We start from the raw sequence: 23992 nt of genomic DNA, 5'->3' as shown, positions 1-23992 counted from the left end.
CAAAGTTTTTCACGGTAACTAGGATATATTTTGTATTTATGAAATGAGAGAGTATTCATATAGCCCTACTACAAGAAAACTGACCAGCCCAAGTGCAAGTAAGAAATCTTCTATTGATATTGAGAGTTTTCATGCTCGACCAACCTGTCTATTTACATGTAAGTTAGCATTTTTTTTTCCATTTAGATCAATTATGCCTTGACTTGCATGATTTTGTGCAAACATGTTGAATGTGAAGAGATCGAATTAAAATCTATTCGTGGTGTGGTAGAATATGGTTGCGTTATTTTAATATCGAACATAATCATTTGCTACGCCTTCTTATGATTACTATACTTCTGCCATATAAGAAAAGGTACACTGGATATATTCATTCATAGAGATTGTGAGCACTCTGATACTCATTTGCAAGTATACTTATCTTTTGCTAGAGGATGTATACGTTGTTACAAATTGGAGACTCCCTTTTTATAATTTATATATTTAACCACTTCATTTTAAATTATAATCTAAATAAATATTGACATTCAAAACCTGCTGTGCACATCGCTTGTTAATCAAGGAATATGAACCAGTAGCCTGTGCTGGTGAACGGGTTGATGGACTAGTTTTTTCAAAAAAGAATTGAACCAAACGTCGCTCAGAAATAATGCAAGTTGCAACCGGCCCTCGACTACATCTCATCCAGAACATTTTTCACGTGTAGCTAGCCTTGGAATCTTTCTCCCAGGATTTCAATAGGCAAGTTGCAATTGCAACCACCAATTGCTTGGCAGCAATCTAGAGGTGCCTGCAGCTGCATACAGATCCGTGTCAACTTTCAACGCCAGTAAGCAACAGTTTTATAGTACCCAGATGCCCTGACTGTCCAGGACCAAATTGCCTGATTGTTTAGAACCATTTTGCATGCTAACAACCATTTTATAGGCACAAAATGCATCCAGGCTAGATCCACCGACGCCATGGATAATCTTTTTTAGGCAAACAGTGGATTAGATCCGAAAGAATCTACTTTTTCGTACTGCACAGACTACTGTCGCCCTGTGGTTGATTTTAATTCGCTCCTCGTGCAATGTGAAGGCATCTTCCTCTGAAGCATCGTCGTGTGCAGGTCAGTGTCACTATAAAATGGCAGGCCACCTCTGCTAACGAGCAGCAACTAGCTCTCACTTCTTGTCGTGGTAGCTGAGCTGCTGAGACGATCGAGCTGTGTGAAGTGAGCTCAGGAGGAGGAAGGAGGAGCAATGGCGGCCATGCTGCTGCACGGCACCCTCGACGCCACCATCTTCGAGGCCAAGTTCAACATCCCAGTCAGCAAGGTCAGTTCCATGAAAAAAAACACATTTCACCATCAGTTTCGTGGACTGAAGTGAACTCCAAATCAAATGTGTCGTCTTCTTTCAGTGAGTTTCAGCTGAATGTGCGCCAATGTTCCAGTTGAATGTGCTCACCAGTGTTGTAACTGCAGTTCCTCGTTGGTCTCATCCCACGCGTCGATGGCATCCCCACGGGGCTGCCGCAGCTGTACGCGACGGTGGACCTCAGCCGGGCGCGCGTCGGCCGGACCCGCGTCGTCGACGACGACCCGGCGAACCCGCGGTGGAACGAGTCGTTCCGTATCTACTGCGCCCACTCCACCACCGACGTCGTCTTCTCCGTCAAGGCGGCGCTCCCCGTCGACGCCGCGCTCGTCGGCCGCGCTTACCTCCCCGTCCAGGACCTCCTCAAGGCGAAAGGCGGCGAGGTGATCGACCGGTGGCTGGACATCCTTGACGAGGGCATGATGCCGCTCCTGCACGGACCCAAGATCCACGTCCAGGTCCGCTTCACCGACGTCGCCCACGACCCCCAGTGGGGCCGCGGCGTCGGCGGCGCGCAGTTCACCGGCGTGCCCAAGACCTTCTTCAAGCAGCGGCAGGGGTGCCAGGTCACGCTGTACCAGGACGCGCACGTTCCCGACACGTTCAAGCCGCTGGGCATCCAGCTCGCCGGCGGCCGGCCGTACGAGCCGCGGCGGTGCTGGGAGGACGTGTACGACGCCATCGCCGGCGCGAAGCACGTGGTGTACATCACCGGCTGGTCCGTGTTCCCGGAGATCACGCTGGCGCGGGACGGCGGCCGGCGCCATCCCGGCGGCGGCGTCACCCTCGGCGAGCTCCTGAAGCGCAAGGCCGACGAGGGCGTGCGCGTGCTCATGCTGGTGTGGGACGACCCCACCTCGGTCCTGAACCTCGGCCTCATCGACGGGCAGATGAAAACCAACGACGCCATCACGCTCAGGTACTTCAGGGGCAGCGAAGTCCACTGCGCCCTCTGCCCTCGCGAACCCGACGACGCCGCCAGCTTCGCCCAGGGCCTCAAGACCTTCGCCTTCAGCCACCACCAGAAGTGCGTCGTCGTCGACGTCGCCAACGTCGCCGGCGGAGGACGCCGCCGCATCGTCAGCTTCGTCGGCGGCCTCGACCTCACCAACGGCCGCTACGACACGCCGGAGCACACCCTGTTCCGGACGATCAACACGGCGCACAGCAACGACTTCTACCAGGGCAACCTCCACGGCGCGACGATCGCCGCCGGCGGGCCGAGGGAGCCGTGGCACGACATCCACTGCAAGATCGAGGGACCCGCCGCCTGGGACGTGCTCCACAACTTCGAGCAGCGGTGGAGGAAGCAGGGCGGCAAGGACGGCATCGTCCACAACCTGCTGTTCCCGTGGAAGGCCCAGAAGGACGTGCTCGTCGACCTCCGGGGCATGGAGGACGTAATCGCGCCGCAGTCGACGCCGGCGGCTCCCGCCGGCAACGACGAGTCCTGGAACGTGCAGGTGTTCCGGTCCACCGACAGCAGCGCCTGCGACGGGTTCGCCAAGACCCCGGCGGAGGCGGCGCAGTCAGGGCTCGTCAGCGGCAAGGACCACGTCATCGAGCGGAGCATCCAGGACGCGTACATCCACGCCATCCGCCGCGCCAACCGCTTCATCTACATCGAGAACCAGTACTTCCTCGGCAGCTCCTTCGGGTGGAAGCCCGACGGCGTGACGCCGGAGAACATCAACGCGCTGCACCTCATCCCCAGGGAGCTCTCGCTCAAGATCGTCAGCAAGATCGAGGCCGGCGAGCCCTTCGCCGTCTACGTGGTGGTGCCCATGTGGCCGGAGGGGGACCCTTCGAGCTGGAACGTGCAGGCCATCCTGCACTGGCAGAGGAAGACCATGGAGATGATGTACGGCGACATCGCCGCCGCGCTCAAGGCCAAGAACATCGACGCCGACCCCAAGGATTACCTCTCCTTCTTCTGCTTGGGCAACAGGGAGGCGAAGCTGGAGGTGCCTCGTGAGTACGAGCCCAAGAGCCACCCGCCGCGTGGCAGCGACTACGACCGGGCCCAGAAGGCGCGGCGCACCATGGTCTACGTTCACTCCAAGCTCATGATTGGTATTCCCAAGCATCCTGTCAAATTTCATACGAACAAATACTAAATTCATACAAAAAACTACAAATTTCATTTGATTAATCATATATGTTCTCTTTGGATCAGTTGACGATGAGTACATCATCGTCGGATCGGCGAACATCAACCAGCGGTCGATGGACGGGGGCCGCGACACGGAGATCGCCATGGGCGCGTACCAGCCGGCTCACCTCAACGCCGATGGCCAGGCCGCCAGAGGCCAGGTCCATGGCTTCCGGATGTCGCTGTGGTACGAGCACCTCGCCGAGCTCAAGGACGTGTTCAAGGACCCGGGGAGCCTGAAGTGCGTCCGGGCGGTGAACAAGATGGCCGGCGAGTTCTGGCAGCGCTACACCAGCGACGAGGTGGCCGACCTCCATGGCCACCTTCTCAGCTACCCTGTCGATGTCAAGAGGGATGGCACGGTGGCGGCGCTCGAAGGGGTGGAGTTCTTCCCCGACACGGTCGCTCCGGTGCTCGGCGGGTTGTCCCTGCTGGTGAACGTTGGCAGTCCACTCACGAATTTTGTCCTTAGTACATAGAGGTCAGACAGTGCATCGGCTACTGTATTCCACGGCAGTGTGATGTCGATTTCTAGGCTACTATTAGTACCCTTGTGTTCACCAACATTTGAATAATAAGGTCTTCTGCCTCTTGAATAAGATTTATTTAGTATAGGAGAAAAGAAGAACGAATCATATGGCTAGGAACCTCTTATTATTTGGGAGTGTGCAACTGAAATTAACGCATAGCTAATCCACACAACGAGGTAAAAGACCTTAAAAGGTGGTGGCAACGGACCCAGCAAGCGAAATGGCCCCCACGGCCCACCAACATCTTCCTAAGCTCGATCAGGCCCAGGAAGACTTGGACGCGTGATCGTAGAACATATTCAGCCCAACTCCATGTTATATCCTAGAGGGGAAAAGTGCTATTTACCACCCCGGAATAAGGACTGAGTCCGTGTTTCATCCTATGACTCTAAAACCATCCGTTCCGACTCCTCCAACTCACCAAACCGGAGGCTTTACCACCTAAACCCGAATCCAGCCTGGTTTTATCCTACGTGGCAATGACGTGGCCGCGGTTTTTACATGCGTAAAGATTTTCTTCTTTTATCCTCTTCCCGTACTCTCCTGCCGCCGTCGTCCAGCCCCACCGGCCATCCGCGTTGTGGCCATCTGCGCCGCTTGAGGTGCTCCAGGAGCGCCTCGACTTCCTCCTCCTCCTTTGGCCTGTCCACCAACGACCTCTACATTTACAAATCAAAGAAGCGAGGAGTGGGCGAGCATGATGCAATATGAGCAGCGTGTGAGCGGCGGATGCCGGAGAAATCACCTGTTCCTTACTTCTTCTTCCTGACGCAGTCACACGCTAGCACTAAATTCACCAAGCAGTGGCCTAATCTTTCTCTGATGCGGAAGGGCAGCAGCTGCAGCATCACACAAAGCGACAGAGATCGCCGGAGAATCGTCGATGTATGCAACGCCGGCAAGCTCAAGATCTCACACACGCACACAAGGAAAACTCACGCGAACTCCCTGAAACACGATCTTGTTTTAACGTTGTAGTTTTGGACTCTATTCTCTTATGAAGCAAAATGGATTTACAAACGAAAGACTCGGTCCTCAAGCCGAGAGATGCGCGCCACCAACCCTTCACGATGCATGCCATCCCAAGCACCAGGATCATGGTGTGCCTAAGATGCGCTCCCGTATGAACGTGCACACATTAGAGCTCTACATGTGCACAACTAACTATCTCAGCCACTCTAACAAACTGGACTAAAAACCAGCTAACGTGCACAAGGTTTATTCAACAAATCTCCTCCTAAGACTTGTGCACTGAACTACTTACAGATACAAAGGCCAATCTTGGCGCAGAGCTCCTGGAACTTCATCTTGCAGAGTGGTTTTGTGAGTACATCACCAAGCTACTCATCAGTCCTAATGAAGTTCACCTCGATATGCCCATTTTGTGCATAATCCCGGATTAAATGAAACCTTGTATCAATATGCTTGCTCCGATCATGATGCACAGGATCCTTGAGTAGAGAGATTGTGGACTTGTTGTCCAACCTAAGCACAGGCTTGCTCGCAACTGCATTCAGAATTTCAACTAGTAGCCGTGCCATCCAAACAGCCTGCCAGGCAGCTATTGCAGCAGCAATGTATTCAGCTTAACAACTTGACAGTGCCACAACCTTTTGCTTTGCTAACTGCCAACTAATTGGACTGTCTCGAAGGAAGAAGATGACTCCAGAAGTGCTCTTCCTACTATCAACATCCCCAGCTAGATCACTATCACTGAAGCCCAGAAGTAAAGGCTCATCTTCCTTCTTCCTTGCATACTTGAGCCCCAAATCACTAGTCCCAGCAATGTATCTCAGAATGTGTTTCACTGCTGCTAGATGCTCCTCATGAGGCTCCTCCATGAATATGCTCACATACCCAACTGAGAAAGCCAAATCAGGTCGAGTATTTACCAAATATCTCAAACTTCCAACCAAGCTCCTGTATTGATCAGTAGCATCAACTCGAGGGCTTTCACTCTTCTGACTCAACTTTAGCTTTGCTTGCATAGGCACTTCGCATGGATTGCACTCCTCCATGCCAGCCTTCTCAAGGATCTTTCTAGCATAACTTCCTTGAGACAGAGTGATTCCTTCTACACCTTGCTTCACCTCAATGCCCAGGCAATAACTGAGTAATCCTAGATCACTCATCTTAAAGATCTCTGCCATCTATGCCTTGAAATTTTTGATGCTGTTGCAGCTAGTCCCTATGATTATCAGATCATCCACATAAACTCCTACCATCAGCCTCTCAGTCTCCACACCACGACAGTAAATAGCATGTTCAGATGGACACTTCTTAAATCCCAGAACATCCAGTTTATCATCTAATTTTTGCTTCCAAGCACGAGGAGCTTGATGTAAACCATATAGAGCTTTATGTAGTTTGAATACCTTGTGTTCTTGGTCGGGTTGAGCAAATCCCGGTGCTTGCTCCACGAGCACCTCCTCCTGAAGGTTGCCGTTCAAGAACGCCATCTTGACATCGCCGCCAATGCCAACAATAGCCTAATTGCTTCAATTCGCACCCCTAGAGTAAACACTTCATCGTAGTCAATGCCTTGATGCTACACGTATCCCTTGATGACGAGCCGTGCCTTGTACCTGATCACTACGTCGTGCTCATCCCTCTTCACCTTGAACACCCACTTGAGGCCTAAGGCGCACTAGCCTTGTAGCAGCTCCGTGAGAGTCCAAGTGCGGTTCTCCCTGATTGACTACAGCTTCTCCTCCATCGCCCAACACCAGCACACCTCCTTCTTCGCCTGCGCTAGGGACGTGGGCTCCTCCGTGCTCACTGCCAGCAGCTTGACATCGCCAAGATAGTGCACAACATAGCTTGGCGGCGATCTCGGCTCCACGATGTCATCTACCGCCCGAAAATGCAACGGTGCATCTTCGTTGTGGTCAACATCCAGTTCCTCATCGAGGTCCTGCGGTGGGGACACAAACTGCACACCAATTTGTGTTGATGCTGGCATGCCGGGGGAGCCACCCTGCCAAGCTGGTGTCGAAGCATGGGGTGTCATCGGTATTCTCGGCTCTACCTCTAGCATGTCCTCCTGACCATCGTGGCTGAGGCTTATGAACTCGACGGTGAAGAAGTCGTCACCGTGCACCATTGCAGCTTTCTTCTCCACACCATCAGACCAGTCCCACTAGCCCTCCTCATCAAACACCGTGTCCCTCGTCACGTGAACACGGCGCGTCATGGGGTCGTATGCTCGGAACGCCTTGGAACCGCGCTCGTAGCCGATGAAGATCATCTTGAACCCGCAACCTCAAGCTTTTGGAGGTGTTGTTTCGTGTTCCACACGTAGACGAGGCAACCATAGGTCTTCAGGTGGTGAACTGCCTGCTGCTTCCCGTGCCACACTTTGAACGGGGTCATCCCTTCTACGCTCTTGGTCGGGCACCGGTTCATGATGTACACGGTGGTGTTCACCACCTCATCCCAGAACCAGCTCGACAACCCCTTCACCTTAAGCATGCTATGGGTCGTGGCCACCATCGTGCCATTGCGAGGCTCGACGATGCCATTTTGCTGCGGGCTGTAGGGGGCGGTGAGTTGATGATGAACGCCTTCAGCTACGCAATACTCCGCGAACTCGATCGAGGTGAATTCACCGTCTCGATCAGTCCGGAGCGCCCCTAATTTAAGCTCGGACTAGCCTTCCGCCCACGCCTGGATCTCATTGATTGCCCCACTACTCGATCCTTGTATGGCAGAGCTACCACCCACATGTACCGGCTTTGATCGTCCACGAGCAGGAGGAAGTAGCTGTTGCCACTCGGCATCATTGGTGTGGTGGGCCTGCACAAGTCGCCGTGCACCAGCTTTAGAACGCGTCGTGCATGGTACTCCATCTGCTCTGAGAACAAGGTGCGCCTCTTCTTTCCGGCCAGACACGCCTTGCACAGCTGGTCCACTTGCTCCACTGCCGGCAGGCCACACACCAGCTCCTCCTGAGCCATCTTGCGCAGCGCCGCCATGTTGACGTGCCTCAGCCGTGTGTGCCATCACCAGGCATCTTCCTTGCCGCGTGCCGCTAAGCAAACTGATTGTGCAATGTTGATGTCAAGCACATACAGCTAGTTCGCCTCGCGCACGGCCTTTGCCCAGTCAACTTGGTAACGGTGAGTGTCGTTGGGTCGAGGAGCGTCTTGATCGCTAGGATGATTTGCTTGAACCGCGCCGGCATGCTGCGAAGCATCTTCTCCATGATCTTCACCTCCTCCACGAGTTCTCCGAGTGTTGAGAGATTAGCCACCATGCCATTGAGACGGAGCGCGTAATCCTCCACCGATTAAGTGTCCTTGCATGTCGCCAAGCCGAATTGGCGACACAGCTACTGCGCCGTGGACTTATTCACCCGGTCATCACCGACGCACATGGTGGCGATGGCGTCCCACACCTCCTTCACTGTCTTCTTTCTTGGCGATCGTGGACACCATCTCTGCCGGTATGGCGCTGTAGATTGCATCGAGCACCATCATGTCCTCCTAAGGATCGACGCCGCCAATGTCGACCGCCGTCCAGTGCGTCCAGGCCTTCAACTTGACCTTCATGAGGAGCGCCCATTCGGAGTAGTTGCTCTTGGTGAGGGTGGGGTAGCTAGTCCTGCCACCCACTTCACGAACCACCCGCTGGATCACCATCCCCTCCTTGGTGCCGCTTGACCCGTCACCTTTCTCTATCTTCTCTGTCAACGGTGGTGTCGCGACACCTATCATGATCGCCCACTCGATTGCGCGGTCTCGATTCCAACGGCAGCATCTCTCTCCGATCAACTCCTGGCCCGCAACCGGCTCTGATGTCACTTGACAGAGATCGCTGGAGAATCGTTGTTGTATGCAAGACCGGCGAGTTCAAGATCTCACGCACACACGCAAGGAAAACTCACGCAAACTCCCTAGAACACGATCTTGTTTTAACATTGCAGCGTTTTGGACTCTATTCTCTTATAAAGCAAAACGGATTTACAAATGAAAGATTCGGTCCTCAAGCCGAGAGATGCGCGCCACCACCCCTTCATGATGCCTGCCATCCCAAGCACCTAAGATGCGCGCCTAAGATGCGCTCCCGTGCGAACGTGCACACGGTCAGAGCTCTGCACGTGTATATATATTGTTCGATAGTATTTTATATATTACATTTGACATTTACATACGTACATAAATCCGTTCTTGTGGCTGAGTTCCGTTTCCGATGACTTATTAATGTTGGCATGCAACTTCTCTTGTACTATACAGATTTTTATTTTTCTTGACGGCCCTCACGCAGGTTAAGCTTGGCTTGCTCAGTGGGAGGAGTTAATTTCAGGATCCTGGAATGGTGGCAGTGCATGTTACCTTGCACATATTTGGTTTGACATGCCTAAATTTGTTGTGCATGTACATTCTTTTAAATACCGTGTGCACAATATTTTCATTGCTTCTTAGCTAAGAAAAAATAAAAAAGCAAATAAAAGCAAAATCTGAAAAACTACAAAAAAATTCTTATTTCTATATTTTCGTTTCTTTTGAGTGGGTGGGTAGAAAACTCCACTTATGCAATTTTAAGGTAAGACTTAATTTCGCATAGCTGGTCCCAAGTCCAGACAAAGGAGGAGGAACCACTCCTACGCATTACTGAGACGATGACAAGTTGTTGTTAGATTTGGAACAGTGGAAAGTTAGTTGACCGCTCGGGTCTGCTTGTGTGCAATTAGACCTCATCGATAGCTTTACCTGAATGGACTCTGTTTCTAGTCACCGTCCGACTCTGTTTCTGTTTGCTGAATATCCTGTCCTGCCTTGCAAGTCGATAGTTGCCACTAGTACTTTTGTTTACCTTGTACATACTGTTTGCTGTAATCTGTCTACGCAAGATAAATCAATTGATTCTGCAACGACGCAAACCATGGCAATTGATACTAGATAATTAACGTTTCGAGGTGCTATGCCGGGTTGATTCATGTTGCAGGGCGTCTGCGGGCAGAGATTAACAACACCTCTTGATCACGTTCCTTACACTTTGCTGGGCTGGCTTGCTATTCTGTCGGAGTTACTGATGCAGTCGGTGTCTGTCTGCTAATGCTACTACGTTACCTGAATCTACTAGGCAATTCAGTTTCCTGCTGTTTCAGACCTGTAATAATATCTGAGCTGTTGGTTTGTTTGTTTCTTCCATTTGGCTGTGTCATGTACGTCGTGCAAATAACTTTGGGACATATATTATGCTGTCCTCCTCGTTTTGTTTCATATTTTCAGTAAAGTTTTTGTCGCTTTTTACCACATCTTGCTAACATGCATATTCTGTAGTTCGATTGGGGCATTGCTCTAGTAGAATTCAGATGAGCTGACTCTGTTCGTAAAGGCAGACAGAGCTTGATAGAACACATATAAAAAAAGGCAGTTGCGACAAACCCATTAGTGATCAGACAGTCAATTGGCTTTTGATCTAACGTCTTGTAGTTTGCTCAGCTTCGGCCTGTAGATCATCTCGTTATCTCGTTGAAGAGAGTAGTCTGAAGTACAGCCATTCTAAGCGAGAAGCCCATCCTCTCATATTCACTTAATGTATTGTATACGCAGTTGTACAATTACCCACGCGTTATAAAAAACATAAAGTAACCCCCAAATCATGTGCACCTAATGCTGACTAATTAATTCAATCCACACGCGAACATCGGCGCCTCAGGGATGATGTGGCATGCACCTAAAGATGCAAACTTTTCCTTGAATATTGCACCTTGAAGGTTAGCCTTGGTGACTACTAGTATTTTTTGACGAGGCTGAGCCATTGCCAGAGTGCACAACCAATAAATTAGAAGTAACAACTAGTAAGTGGCAGGTTAGGTAAGTACCCACTGATGAATGTTTGGCTTGGCATGATCGGCTCTGCTGGTTCCACGAAGATGCCAATATACAGCAAGGACATAAGACCAGAGGAAAAAACAACCAACAAGTGGGCTTGTTGCCGGCCGACATCTAATTAACAGTGACGTATGGGTGGATTTGTGTGTCAATATTTTTTTCAATCATGCCATCAGTCCGCGGATAAAATGGGCTTATGGTTGGCTAACCTTTAACACTCTTAGAACGGCTGACCATTGTGATAACTTTGCATGTGCATCATTTCTGCCTTAGTGCATAATATAATTCAACCAGTGCACAAGGCTTATTCAACAACAAGCAAGCACCCAGGCTACCAATTTCTCACTCGAAGCTCGCTCCTATTACATCCGTGCATGGATTAATTTGGATGGATTAGCTCGTAGCCCCGTATGTCTAGTAATTGGTTGATTTTGCTTTCAGTCCAAGAACCAGCAGTCGTTTGTTCTCAATCACATGTGGTCCGCCCCTATCGTCGTAGAGCCGAGCTGTAGCCTGTAGCCCCGCTGCGCTACCTCGCTCTCCACTCCGTCGTGCCTTCTCTACTCCTCGGGGCTTTGACCCGACCTGACGCGAGTACGCGACCTCTCCCAACCTGCGAGTAGTGCGGCGTCGATGCGCAAGCATGTGTGGAGCTCGGCGGCGACGCCGCCCCCGCTCAGCCTCGCCGTCCGGCTGAATAGGGATGGATGGATGGATGGGGATAAAGGCCTCGCCGTCTCTCCTCCGTCCGGCCGTCCGACGACACAGACAGGTGGGCTCGTGACACGTCGGAAAGGTGACGTGGCGATGACAAGGCGCCAGCTCGGGCCAAACCAGGATGGAATCTCGTTAGGGAGGTTGCATGTCCGGTCTTGTGAGCACGAGGAGTTACAACAGACGGTTTTCGAGTCTAAGGCGGAAACGTAAACTCGGCCCACTGTCTATTTTCCTATCCAAAATGAGCGTTCGCTCGGCCTGCACATCAGCCAGCAGCCCCACCCAGTTTAGTTGGCCTGTCCACTCAGTCTAATTAGTTTTGTGGCCCATTAAAAAGATGTACGCCCGGTTCAGGTATCTTTCGTTTCCCGTTAATATACCATATATAACATGATTGGTTACCGAGTTTAGTTTTTTTTCCTTTCTTTAATTTTATTTTTTTTCTACTACTTATGTTCTTTTTTATTTCTTAGCTTTATGTAGTTTTTTTTAAAATATCTACCCTACCTTAGCCATAAACATAACGTGCATAGCTTTTCAAACCATTTTACCAACTTGTTTGGTTCTTTAGTCCAAACTGAAATTCCTATCACATCGAATGTTCAAGTATTAAATAGACACTAATTACAAAATCAATTGCACAGATAGAGGCTAATTCGTGAAACTAGACCAATCAATTTAACCTCCCAAATTCATATAGAGGTCAACCTTCCGTAGTCGGTAGCTACTACAAGAGCTCCGCTGCTTGGGTACCTTACCGTCGCCGACCGGAAGATTGGAAAAGCGTAAGTACCCCCACGTATTCCACTCATACTAGAAAAGTGTATCATTATTATTTGTTAGACATCGGCTTCCATGCATAATTTGAGTAAATAAAATAATCAAGAGATGCTCAAATTTCTTTTGAGTACATGGACGCGGTTACACCTGATAGGTGTGACCCTGAAACAATGGAAGGATGCAAATACTTGGTCTATGGAGAGCCAAACAAAAACGTAAAGACAGGACACAAGTGAATTATACAACTCGAGGTCGCCAATTACCTTGGACAAGATTCGGCGGTATGATGGCCACCCTACTAAGCTGCATCAACGGGCAGAGGAACAATTTGAAGGATCTGTGCCTGGCCTTCGCATTGTCTCGACTTCTCAGATGCAGGCTGGAAGGGGCAACAATACATGCTGGATCAGTTTGGTCAACCCGGAAGCTTATATGCTCACAGTAATCCTCACTGATGATGTTGCTGAGGGGGTCTTTGCTGATAATGCTGAGATGGTCCTGGTCAGTAATGCTGAGAAGGCGTTTGGAACCCTGGAGAGATGGACCTTTCATTCCTCAGTGATTACCTCCACACTAGTTTTCCCACGGTCTTTTGTGAAGGGCTTCTCTCACTCACCGTCACCTTCCTGCAGTCAGTTGTGAAGTGCATCATGGTTTGGTGGCTTCTCTTAGATGTTTCTTATCGAGCGAGGAAGGAAAATATTATTACATAAATCATTTAATTTCGATTACAAATTTACTGCAATGGCCTTAAGTTCCGTCATGGTCATGGATGTATGTGGACTGCTGACGTTCATACTATCAGACTGGACAGCGTTCCTGTGTATATGCAAGTATGTTAACGGAAGTAAAATATTTAGACACTTCCTTTGTCCGTGGGGAAATCGTATCTGTTGTCGCAGGCATCCAAACCCCTGTCTTGTAGCTACAGCCCAGTGCATCTTCGTCCAATCATTCAGCTACAGCCCCTGGAAGTGGAAACTGATGCACAAACTTACTCTGGGAGTTGTTGCAAGCAAGGGTGATGGCACAAAACTCAGCGATGCCATAAGGATTCCGAAGATGGTGAAGGCAAAAGTTTTTGAGGCGCTCTGCCTCTGCGGTCTCCGTTCAAAAAACTTCGAGGGCCATTATCTGCCAAAAGACTTCACATCACTGTGTGCCAGTGGCCAGCAGGCAAATAAGGATTGGTCCGAATGCCTTCAGCTACCAACATGTTCTCAAGTCATTCTTGCATGGCACATTGCAACCAGCCTCTGTGAGATGAAGCTCGCCCAAGACTGTGGCATGGACTTGAGCAAACAAGAGTTCCTTGTGGACGAGAAGTCTCTTGATGGTGACCTCACAACTAACTATAAGATAGCGAATAGCTTCTCTAGGTACTGTGCTTACCTCCTCGTTGCCAGGCCGGATCTGCTGCCTGATACTATTCTGGTGCCCAAGGTGATCTTACAAAATACTGTTTCACACGCTCGTGAAATGCTCAAAGACTGTGACTCATTGCAGAGCATATACAAGAAGCTCACTGAAGTAGCGCTGGAGGAACCCTCAATGCAAGGCAGCCAGGATTGAAATTTTTTAGTGCAGCGAGGCGCAATACTGGGCAAGAAGTTGATGGAGAACGAATACCATTGGGAGCTCCTAGCCAAGGTATGGGTTGATTTGCTCGTACACATTGCACCCAGCTCCAACGCAGAAGCACACGCCAAGCACCTCGAGTCCGGAGGTGAGTTTGTAACCCTCATCTGGGCACTCTTTTGCCACTGTGGCATCGAGAAGAGCGAATTATGGCAGGAGAATGCCACATCGAGGAACAGTTCTCCAGGATCATCTCAGCAGAACAATGGCGTGGCTCCTACCACCCAGGTTCAGCAGCAGACTGCTCCACCGGCTGCTCAGCCTGATGGCAGCAATATTGCCAAGTGATCATGAATGCGGTGGTGAAGGCATTGAACAAGTCATGGAGACCAGCCCTACTCCACCCGGTGTATCGTGATGCTTTAACTTATTTCTTCCTAGCTTTTTTAAGTTTTTAAGTAAAATTTGCAAACTTGGACATTGTACTATTTGTAGTTCCGGATTGTAGCATGTGTGGTTATTATTTGACGGACGCTGCCTGTCTATCGAACCAAAATATTATTGTGATTTGTGTGGATTATTGATGCATCATCCTGAGTTTCTGATAATTTGTTTCTCTACTAGAAACGGAATAAAATACCGGGTCTTTCCTTCTTTCAAAACACGATACATACAGCAACAAGTTCAGCACCAATCTGGATTTCATCACGCAATCCTGTTTCTTGATGCTGTTGCTAAACCTCCACCGCATGGTTGTTTGCTCACTCCCTTTTAGCAACCCAGACTGATTTCTTGATGCAGGTTTTTTTGCCACTTTTCCTGATTGCTATGTCTTGTGCCTCAACTTCTTTTCTTTTCCGAAGAGAGAAGTTCGCTGCTGTCAGGAATGTAATTCACTTTTCTAGCCCTCGGATGTCCTTTGTGATTTATGCTATGATTTGTTTTCATTTTAAAAAGATTTGCGTTATGATTTCTGCCATAATAAATAATGGACATATATACAATACCTTATTGCAACCACCACTGCTAGGTCTTGGTGTCCACTAAATTAAAACAACTATTTATTCAATACATAACCTTTGCATCTAGCGTGTATTGGCAACAACCACTAACAAAGTTTAAAAACTCTAAAGTGGCACATAAAACCTTGCAAGATTAAGTTTCAGCTGGAGGAGGGGCGGCAGCTAGCAGTAGAGGAGTCGCCATCAGTGATGTAAGATCTAAGCTGCTGCACAAATTCATCGATGTACCTCTCGTGGAGCTCCTTATCGGCTACAATCTCTTGCATCTTCACAGCATTTGCTACGAACACCCTCCTGGTATCTTCGTCTACCATGACGGCCCGAACTGCGCTGGCAACGCCATGGCGGTCAAAGGACCCATCGTCCTCATCCCTTGGCACCTGCAGCCCTACCTTCCTCCTCTCCATGAGTCGCGCATTGGACCCTTGATCGGTGGCGATGGGCAGCATGATCAGAGGATGCCCATGTAGAAGCCCTTCGATAAGTGAGCTCCGGCCGCAATGCGTCAAGAATGCGCCAATGGCACCGTGTTCCAGTATGGTGGTCTGAGGGACCCACCCCATGGTCACCAATCCGTGGCCATGGGTGCGCTCCTCGAAGCCGGGTGGGAGGACGTCGGCTGCGTCGACGCCGCTGGGCTTCCTCAGAGCCCAGAGGAAGCGTGTCCCGGCGAGCTCCAGCCCAAGAGCAAGCTCGTGCACGAGCTCGACCGGCAGCGGCACCTCACTCCCCAGCGCCAAGTACACGACGGACTTGAGCGGCTGCGCGTCCAGCCACCGCACGGCGGCGTCGTCCACGTGCACGCCAGGGGCGCGGCTGCCGTCAGGTGACGGCGGCAGGAGGCCGAGAGGGACCAGCGGCTTTCCGAGGAGCTTCCCCGCCAGCGGGAACGCCTCGAGCTCCCACTCCGGGCAGCTCCGGATCGCCGCGATCGTGCATCGCTCGAGCGTCAGCGATCCGCGCCGGAGGATGGACATGCCCGACGCGCCGAAGGGGGCGCAAAGCGCCGCCACCCTCTCCCACTCGAAGCGTGGCATGGCGGCGTCCCGCCGTTCTACGGCGACCAGCTGCTCGAACACGGAGGCGGCGGCGAGCTCTGCGCGCTCCGACGCGCCGCAGCCGAGGGCGGCGATCGCCGCCGCGCTCGGCTGGAGCATCGCGCACGGCACCCCGTGCTCGGAGGCCACGGTCAGCACTCCGTCTGTCAGCTAGTTCCCCACCGCGCCGCCGTCCGTCGGAGCCGGGCGCCAGAGCTTGTTCACGGCGACCACGTTCGCCTCCTTGACGCTAGTTAACCAAGACCAACATTGCGGGTTCAGTTCCTGGTGTCTCATGCGAATTCCATGATTGATGCAGCGGCGACGGTGCGTCAATGGGGGATGTGGTGGCCGGTGGGTGCAGTGGCACTGAAGAAGATCAAGAAAGACTAGGCCAAATCGATATCAGCAAGCACGCAAGAGCAAAAGCATATGGTGATTGAACGTCTGTAGCTATCATGGATGCATGCCTTATAAAAAATTGAAGAGCAAGTGTGTGCAGCATCAATTTCGCATCAGCACGGAAGGAATCGCGCCAATGTTTCTCATGGGCCATGGAGGCTGACGAACAGAAGGAGAAATGCATTAGATGGGACGGATTATCTCACCACATCAAAGAGAAGGGTGAATAGAAAGAAAGAGAAATGTTCAATAGCATTTTTCCTATCAGAAAATATCTACCTCCCTCTTTTCAAAAATGCATATTTGACAATTGGACCTCATTCGGAACGCTCGCCCCGAAAGCTTCAGCTTCTCTGTTGTACCTTCTGCGAAGCCAAAAAAAAAAACTGACTTTTGCAGCCGGTTCAAAATGAATTGTGAGCCTGTGAAGCCAATATTTTTAGGCTCACTATGTATTTGATATAGTATGGCTATAATGTTGCTATGGTAATAGTTTTTTTATGGAATAGGAGGGGCGAAACAAATTTAAGATTACAAAGAAAAAGGGGAAAGGAACAAAATTACAACAACGAGAACCAAAGACCTACACTAGGATGTTATCTCTTCTTTGCCCGATGGATAACCATGGCAAATTCTTTCGTAAATTTGTCTCTGCATTTTCTGTATCGCAGGCATTTGATTATCAAAGATGAAGTTGCTATAGTAGTATGTGTAGTGAAAAAAAAGGCAGAGTAGTCATGGCAAAGGGACCTTAGTAAGTTTAAAGTAAAACGAAGGAGCATTACTCTGCTGTTAACAAGTACTTGCTTTCCTCTCTCGATCGAGAAGCTCGCCAGTGGATGGCCCGACGAAAGCAAGGCTGCAAACTGGGGGGCGCCTGCACTGAATGTCTGCTTGCGTAAACTGGGCTACCGGCCGTGGCCGGCGTACTGTCACGAACAAGAATGTGACACCGACTCCTCCGAAGGAGGAAGCAGGATGACACCGACTCCTCCGAAGGAGGAAGCAGGATCAAGGTTGCTGAAACACTTCAAGGAGCCGGGCGTCCTCGACGAACTCCGAAGCCCAACAAGCATTTGGCTGGGCCGCAGTGGCTAGAGTAGTGCAGGCCCATGAACAGGAGTCGTTGTGGCCTTATTGGCACATCGTGTAATGGTTAAGAGGGAAGCATGCACAAGGGGAGGAACTGATTAGGATCTAGTTGGTTGTAACGGCGGCGGCGAGCTCAGGCTCGAGACTCCGGCGAGATCCTTATCCTTGTATCGTGAATTCTGAACAAATTTCACTGTAGCGTGTGTTTGTGTTGTCTTACACGTACTCACGAGCTCGCCATCTCTCCACCCATCTCGTGCGTAGGGCCAAAAGTGCGAAGGCCCTAGGCCCAGCCCAGATAGGGGCCCAGACCTCTTGACCCTCTGTGTATATACGTGTACTATGTTTTAGGTCTCTTCGTCTCAGTTCTCAGCCCAAGCCCAGCAAACTGAGTAACTGACTGAACAGGCATTAAAGCAGCCCATCAACGTTTCAAGGCCTCCGTTGCTTGATACCGTTCTTATAGTATTTAGCCTTATTAAGGGCCCACGTCCGTGAATTTGCCCTAAGGCCCTTGAAAGTACAGAGAGCCGCCGGCCCTGCTCGTGCGGTCGCGCCCTTGTCCTCGAGCTCGCCGGAGAGCATCAGCCAAACCGCCGGAGGGGGGGGCCTGGGCTGCACGCCTCCGGCTGCCTGCGTCAGTGCTTAACTGCTTTTGCAGTTTGATCCAGAAGCCGACCGGCGAGGCCGGCGGCGGCGGTGCCTGCCGGCGCTGTAGCTAGCGTCCGTCCGTCGCTGTGCAGCGCAGACCCCGCAGGGACGGTTGCTGTTCTCCATGCACGCAAGAGCACGGTATATGATGCACTGCGTGGCAGTGGCAGGGTCCCACCTACCTTTTCCTGTTCTTAGGTGAAAAAAGTTACAGCGTAGCTTTCGCACATGATCCCTAGCCATACCCCAAACACACAAGGTCCCGGGCCCGGGGCAAAAAATAAGAACAAGAAAAGGGGGTATCCGCGGATGATTGTCTGTTGGTCAGACGTGCATACAATGTTTTACAGTTTTACTGCCAAAGGAAATGACTAATGAGCCTGCATGAATGGAGCTAGAGAGGATTGGTCCTACCACTACTCCAACCAAATAACCAATGCACCAGTAAATCGTCGTGGCAGCATGTGGGTTAATGATTCTGGCGTTCTGCAGTGCAGGCAGCTCGCGAGGAGACCAGAGGGCACGCATCATTATCATTCAGAAAAAAAGCGCAAGAGGAACAAGGAACAGAGATGCCTTATGATCCTCGTTGCCATTGCCATTGTGGGTACAGCGCCACTGGCACTGTGCACCGGATGCAGTGTATCGGCAACAATCACTAGCAATGTTTAAAAACTGCATCGAATTAAACAGACACATAAAATCCTGCAAAACTAATGCTACATCTCATCAGCCGGATTAGAGGAGTTGCCATCAGTGATGTAGGATCTAAGTTCCTGCACAAACTCATCGACGTACCTCTCGTGGAGCTCCTTATCGGCTACAATCTCTTGCATCTTCATCGCATTTGCCACAAAGACCTTCTTGGTATCTTCCTCTACCATGACAGCCCGGACCGCGCTCGCGATGCCATGGCGGTCAAAAGATCCATCATCATCGTTCCTCTCCACCTGCAACCCTACCTTCCTCCGCTCCATGAGCCGCGCATTCGGCCCTTGGTCGGCGAAGATCGGTAGCATGATCAGAGGGTGCCCGTACAGAAGCCCTTCGATGAGCGAGTTCCGGCCACAGTGCGTCAAGAACGCGCCCACGGCGCCGTGCGCCAGTATGGCGATCTGAGGGACCCACCCCATGGTCACCAGCCCATGGCCGTGTGCGCGCTCTAGGAAGCCGGCAGGGAGGACGTCGGCGTCGGAGACGCCTCTGGGTTTCCTCAGAGCCCAGAGGAAGCGCGTCCCGGCGAGCTCCAGCCCGCGCGCCAGCTCGTGCACGAGCTCCACGCGCAGCGGCACCTCGCTCCCCAGCGCGACGTACACGACGGACTTGTCCGGCTGCACGTCCAGCCACCGCACGGCGGCGTCGTCCCTGTGTGCGTCGGTGGCGCGGCCACCGTCGGGCGACGGCGGCAGGAGGCCGAGCGGGACGAGCGGTTTGCCGAGGAGCGCCGCCGCCAGCGGGAACGCGTCGAGCTCCCACTCCGGGCAGCTCCGGATGGCCGCGATCGTGCACCGCTCGAGCGTCAGGGAGGTGCGCCGGGCGATGCTCAGGCCCGACGCGGCAGGGACGGCGAAGAGCGGCGCGTCCCCTTCCCACTCGTAGCGCGGCATGCCGGGCGGCCGTCCTCCGCCCACGGTGGTGTCGGCGGCGAGCTCCGCGTGCCCCCGCGCCCCGCAGGCGAAGGCAGCGATCACGGCGGCGGACGGCAAGAGCATCGCGCACGGCACCCCGTGCTCGCGGGCGGCGGCGGGGGCCCAGTGGTGGAACGTGTCGGCGAGGACCCAGTCGGGCCGCTTGCTGTTGCCGTTGTCAGCGTCGATGGCGCACGCGGCGGCGAGGAACTCCGCGAACGGCGCGGCGAGGCCGTCGAAGGCCTCCCAGAGCAGCTCGAGCCGGTCGCTGGGGACGTCGTTGGTGGACTCGGCGCCGTCGGGGAGGCCCTCGACGCGCGGGAGCGAGAGCGCGACGAGGTCGATGACGTGCCGCCGCGGCGGGAGGCGCGCGAGGTTGCACGGCGTGGAGACGAAGGAGACGTGGTGGCCGCGCGAGGCCAGGCGCTCGGCGAGCTCCAGGTACGGGAGCATGTGGCCGAACGCAAGCCACGGGCAGATCACGATGCGCAACGGCCGCGAGGGGGACCGCGACGACCCGGCAGCGTCCATGGCGAGGCGAGGATCGGAGGATGCCGCTGTCGAGGTTAGCCGCCTGGATCGGAGCCCTACTGCAGTGTCGCCTATCTACCTCTGCTCTGCCTCGGCGACGATCGAGTGCATCAGCAGTAACGTGCCCACGGCGGCATGGGCCACCACGCTGCATCGCACAGCCCTTTTGGAGAGGTGGGCACACATACACATAGCATCCTGTTTACACCTTCATTCTTGCTTCATATAAAAAGGATTAACCCGAAAATGCTGTGGCTAGAGTCCAAAGGTTTATAAGTTGACTCCAGCCTTTCTTAACTAGCAAGATGGTACTAAATATGCGCACCTGCACTTTGGACCGCTATTGAGCCTCAACCAAATTGGACCGGGCGTCACGGCAAGCATGCAATTGGTCATTCCTTCTCGTTGTGTTCCAACATCAGCTCACGTGATTGTGTGATGGTTCATGATCAGTACTATTCCATCTAGAAATAAAGATGTGACTCAAAACTACATAATACAGAAAAACAAAGGAGTGTTAATTAAATGGATATGTATGCAGGAATTCTGGAGTGTAAAATTCAGACAAGATGGAGATTAGAGCAGACCCAAAATGAAATACCTTGTGTCTCTACTGCCACCTAACCATGCGTCTCTCAACCTCGAGGTCGAGTGCATAAGTGTAGATGTCTAGGTCTTCCCCATGGAGTTGTTGGCGCTGTTGTTTAAGCTCGGGCACCCACAGCGAGGAGATGTCCTGCATACCCACGTCCAGCCACAGCTGCTCCAAATTACCCAATTCCTCGACATGTCATAAGTTTGGACAGTGAGTTACCCGCAGATCTCTCGCTTGGGGAAGGTTCAAGACACTCTCTAGGCTTTCGCAACTTACGATTACAAGGATCTTTGAGAGGAAAGGAAAGTTCTCCACCACCTTAAAGGCTGCTCACATCTCTTAATTGGAGCTCTGTCAAGCTTGTAGCCTCCTTCCCAAGCTGCCATGGGAGAGCTCTCAGTTTGGGGCAGCGATCAAGTTGCAACTCTTTCAAACGTGACATGAGTTGTGTCCTTGGAGGTGGGATTTCCCCTTCTTGCCTCACAAAAGCACTATCTTCTCCCTCTTGCTTACCTACTTTACCTATTGCTTCTTCCAAAGGTCCACTCCTCCCAGTTGGGCATATCCACGATGACCAACATTTCAAGCTTGGGGAAAGCTACTGAAGACCCGGTCTTACTACCCGTCGCACAGCTGACAAGTTCGGGTCCAATCTTGGTAACTGCAGTTGCTCCCTGAATTTTTAGAAATTTCAAGTTGGGGAGATGACCAATTGGTGGAAGATGCACACATGATTTGCAATGCATGAGCTGCAAGTACTTCATTGAAGACAAATGGGTAGTAGCACCTAACCATGTCGGATAATTGCGACCAAAGAATCCCAAAATAGTTAGATATTCCAGGTTGTGTGGTGGGATTAGCTGCTCAAATGTCCTCTCCATGTTAATTTCATCATCTTTAGAATAAGAACCGTCTAAATGTTCGGTGCAACATAATTTTTAGCTATTACAGCTAGTCATAATTTATTTATCTATTGTTCAAATGATCGACCCATCAGTACTCTAAGATCTCCACACAGTGAGGCCAAGGAGATTAAAAATAAATGCTTGGAGAGACGGATGCCTAGTATGGATAACAAAGGACTATATATCATTGGCCAAGAGAAAGGAAAACCAACAGATTACATTGTGATACCAGCATATAAATGGAGACAATAAAGGAACAAAGATGAAATGCTTAATAGTGAAATGAGAGACTGAGTGAATTAATGGCCATAACCGGAATAGTAGTAAACATGAAGGTTATAGCTAAGTTAGAGCTGCTAAAATAGAAAGTACCTGAATACAGGGACTGATATATAAGGCCCTAATCAGAGTTCTGCATCAGAAATCAGTATGCGGAATACCAGTTTCTTTTTGCTCCCAACAGGGTCTCCTCAGAAACAGGTGCTGCTTCCAACATCAAGATTCTACTATCTGCATGATCACTATAGGCAAATCAGGCATTTATTTTCAGAAAGCTAGGGAGGAAATCACATCTCGATTAATCGGAGGCCATGGAGCTATTCAACAGCCGGGGATATACCATGAGCATTAGCCAAGCTAAGGTCCTGTTTAGTTCCCAATTTGGGAGTGCCAAAGTTGGGAGTTTGCTATAAATGCACAACTGTAGCATTTCGTTTGTATTTGTGAATTATTATCCAAATATTGACTAATTAGGCTCAAAAGATTCGTCTCGCAAAGTACAACAAAACTGTGCAATTAGTTTTTAATTTCATCTACATTTAGTACTTCATGCATGTATCGCAAGTTTGATGTGATGGGGAATCTTCTTTTTGCTGTCAAATTTGGGATTTTGGGGAACTAAACATGGCCTAAAGGATGCAACAGCATTAGAACGAAAGAGCACTTGCTGGTCGCTGCTGGCTTGGCAGAGAACGAAAGAGCCCGATGGGGATCGATGCAGGGAATTATTGGATCCCTGCACGTCCTGCTCCTGGCCCCGCTGCTTGTCCAGGAGGGCCACGCTCACGTGCTCACTCCAGTCGACGACTCGAGGTCAAGACCAAGGTCTCCCCACGGTTCAAACGTTTCCCGTTCCGTTTCGCTGCCTTTTCTCCGGTCACTATCGTGAGTTCTTGACATACTAATGCAATTTCTGGACAAATGCAATATAATGCTCTCCCATGCACTTGTTCTCTTGATTTCTTGCTCTTATCTGTACACCTCTTCCATGGAGTAGGTGCGGCCGCCGGCAAGTCCATGTTGGCTTTGAAATACGAGTTTGACCTTCATATTGAGGAAAAAGGCCAAAAAAAACAGAGAGAAGTCATTCTGCTGCAAGATAATTTCTTATGGTCTCGTGCCAGCATGTTTTTTATATACGTGTTCCAATTTCCTTTTTTTTTTTGAAAACCCAGGAGGGGTTGAAAACCCCTACTGATTAATTATATATATAGATATAAAAGTTCGAAACCAAAGAAATACAATTAAGAGACAAAAGAGCAAGAGAAATAAGACGGAAAACGAGAAAGAAGGAAACAAGATACAAGCAGGAAAAAGAACAACTTTAAAGAGACTGAATCCATTCTTCGAGCCGAGAACGATGTCTTGAATTGATCCGGAGCAAGAGGTCCTTGAGTTCAGAGATAAATTTGTGCTTACAATCCGAGCTGAGAGGATCAATATTGTTGAACATCCAGTTGTTTCTTGTTGTCCAGATGCTCCACACATCAGGATTATAATCTCCATCGAAGATGGCGTTCCTAATTTCCTTCTTATTTGCTCTAAAATGTTCAAGATCGTCCTTGTATGCACATAAGTGATCCCAATACTTCTCCAGCAAGCTTTTGCAAAGTTGCAGCAGAAAAATAAATGATATGCCGTCTCTCTTTTTTGTCTGATGCAGAGCTCGCAGTTGTAAGATTCCAGTGCCATCTGTCTTCTTCCTAGAAGATCTCTCGTGTTTAGTCTGTCCACGAGCAGTAGCCAGAAGAAGATTTTGTGTTTCCTTTGACATTTCGATTTCCATAGCCATTTGAATGCGTGGTGTACATTCCTAGAACCCATGATGGAATGGTATGCCCTCTTGGTAGAAAATATAGGTGATCCCCATATATAGGACCAGATATCATCTTA

At 50.8% G+C, this 23992-nt stretch overlaps 4 protein-coding genes across 4 annotated transcripts; 1 reads left to right on the top strand and 3 right to left on the bottom strand.

The window, feature by feature from the left end:
* Positions 1–932: 932 nt before the first annotated feature.
* LOC117834176 (phospholipase D alpha 2) lies at positions 933–4112 on the top strand. Its single transcript, XM_034713796.2, has 3 exons — positions 933–1319; positions 1469–3434; positions 3538–4112. Exons 1-3 carry the CDS (start codon positions 1245–1247, stop codon positions 3990–3992), a joined length of 2496 nt encoding a protein of 831 aa, XP_034569687.1. The 5' UTR covers positions 933–1244; the 3' UTR covers positions 3993–4112.
* A 1517-nt stretch (positions 4113–5629) lies between these two features.
* On the bottom strand, positions 5630–6193 carry LOC117834570 (secreted RxLR effector protein 161-like). The gene has a single exon (XM_034714121.1). It carries the CDS (start codon positions 6191–6193, stop codon positions 5630–5632), a length of 564 nt encoding a protein of 187 aa, XP_034570012.1.
* An 8473-nt stretch (positions 6194–14666) lies between these two features.
* Positions 14667–16313, bottom strand: LOC117834569 (UDP-glycosyltransferase 91D2). Its single transcript, XM_034714120.2, has 2 exons — positions 16286–16313; positions 14667–16180 (listed from the first exon to the last, which is right to left on the bottom strand). The coding sequence occupies exons 1-2, from the start codon at positions 16311–16313 to the stop codon at positions 15120–15122; spliced, it is 1089 nt and encodes a 362-aa protein (XP_034570011.1). The 3' UTR covers positions 14667–15119.
* Positions 16314–18734: 2421 nt separating this feature from the next.
* On the bottom strand, positions 18735–21469 carry LOC117866333 (putative UDP-rhamnose:rhamnosyltransferase 1). The gene is made up of 2 exons (XM_072295763.1): positions 20922–21469; positions 18735–20809 (listed from the first exon to the last, which is right to left on the bottom strand). The coding sequence occupies exon 2, from the start codon at positions 20318–20320 to the stop codon at positions 18881–18883; it is 1440 nt and encodes a 479-aa protein (XP_072151864.1). The 5' UTR covers positions 20321–20809; positions 20922–21469; the 3' UTR covers positions 18735–18880.
* Between the last annotated feature and the right edge of the window lie 2523 nt (positions 21470–23992).

The sequence above is a fragment of the Setaria viridis genome, chromosome 8 (assembly GCF_005286985.2).
Source record: "Setaria viridis chromosome 8, Setaria_viridis_v4.0, whole genome shotgun sequence".
In the NCBI taxonomy this organism is placed as follows: domain Eukaryota; kingdom Viridiplantae; phylum Streptophyta; class Magnoliopsida; order Poales; family Poaceae; genus Setaria; species Setaria viridis.
Note: the sequence above shows the minus strand (reverse complement) of the source record. Positions and strands in the feature narration are given on the sequence as shown.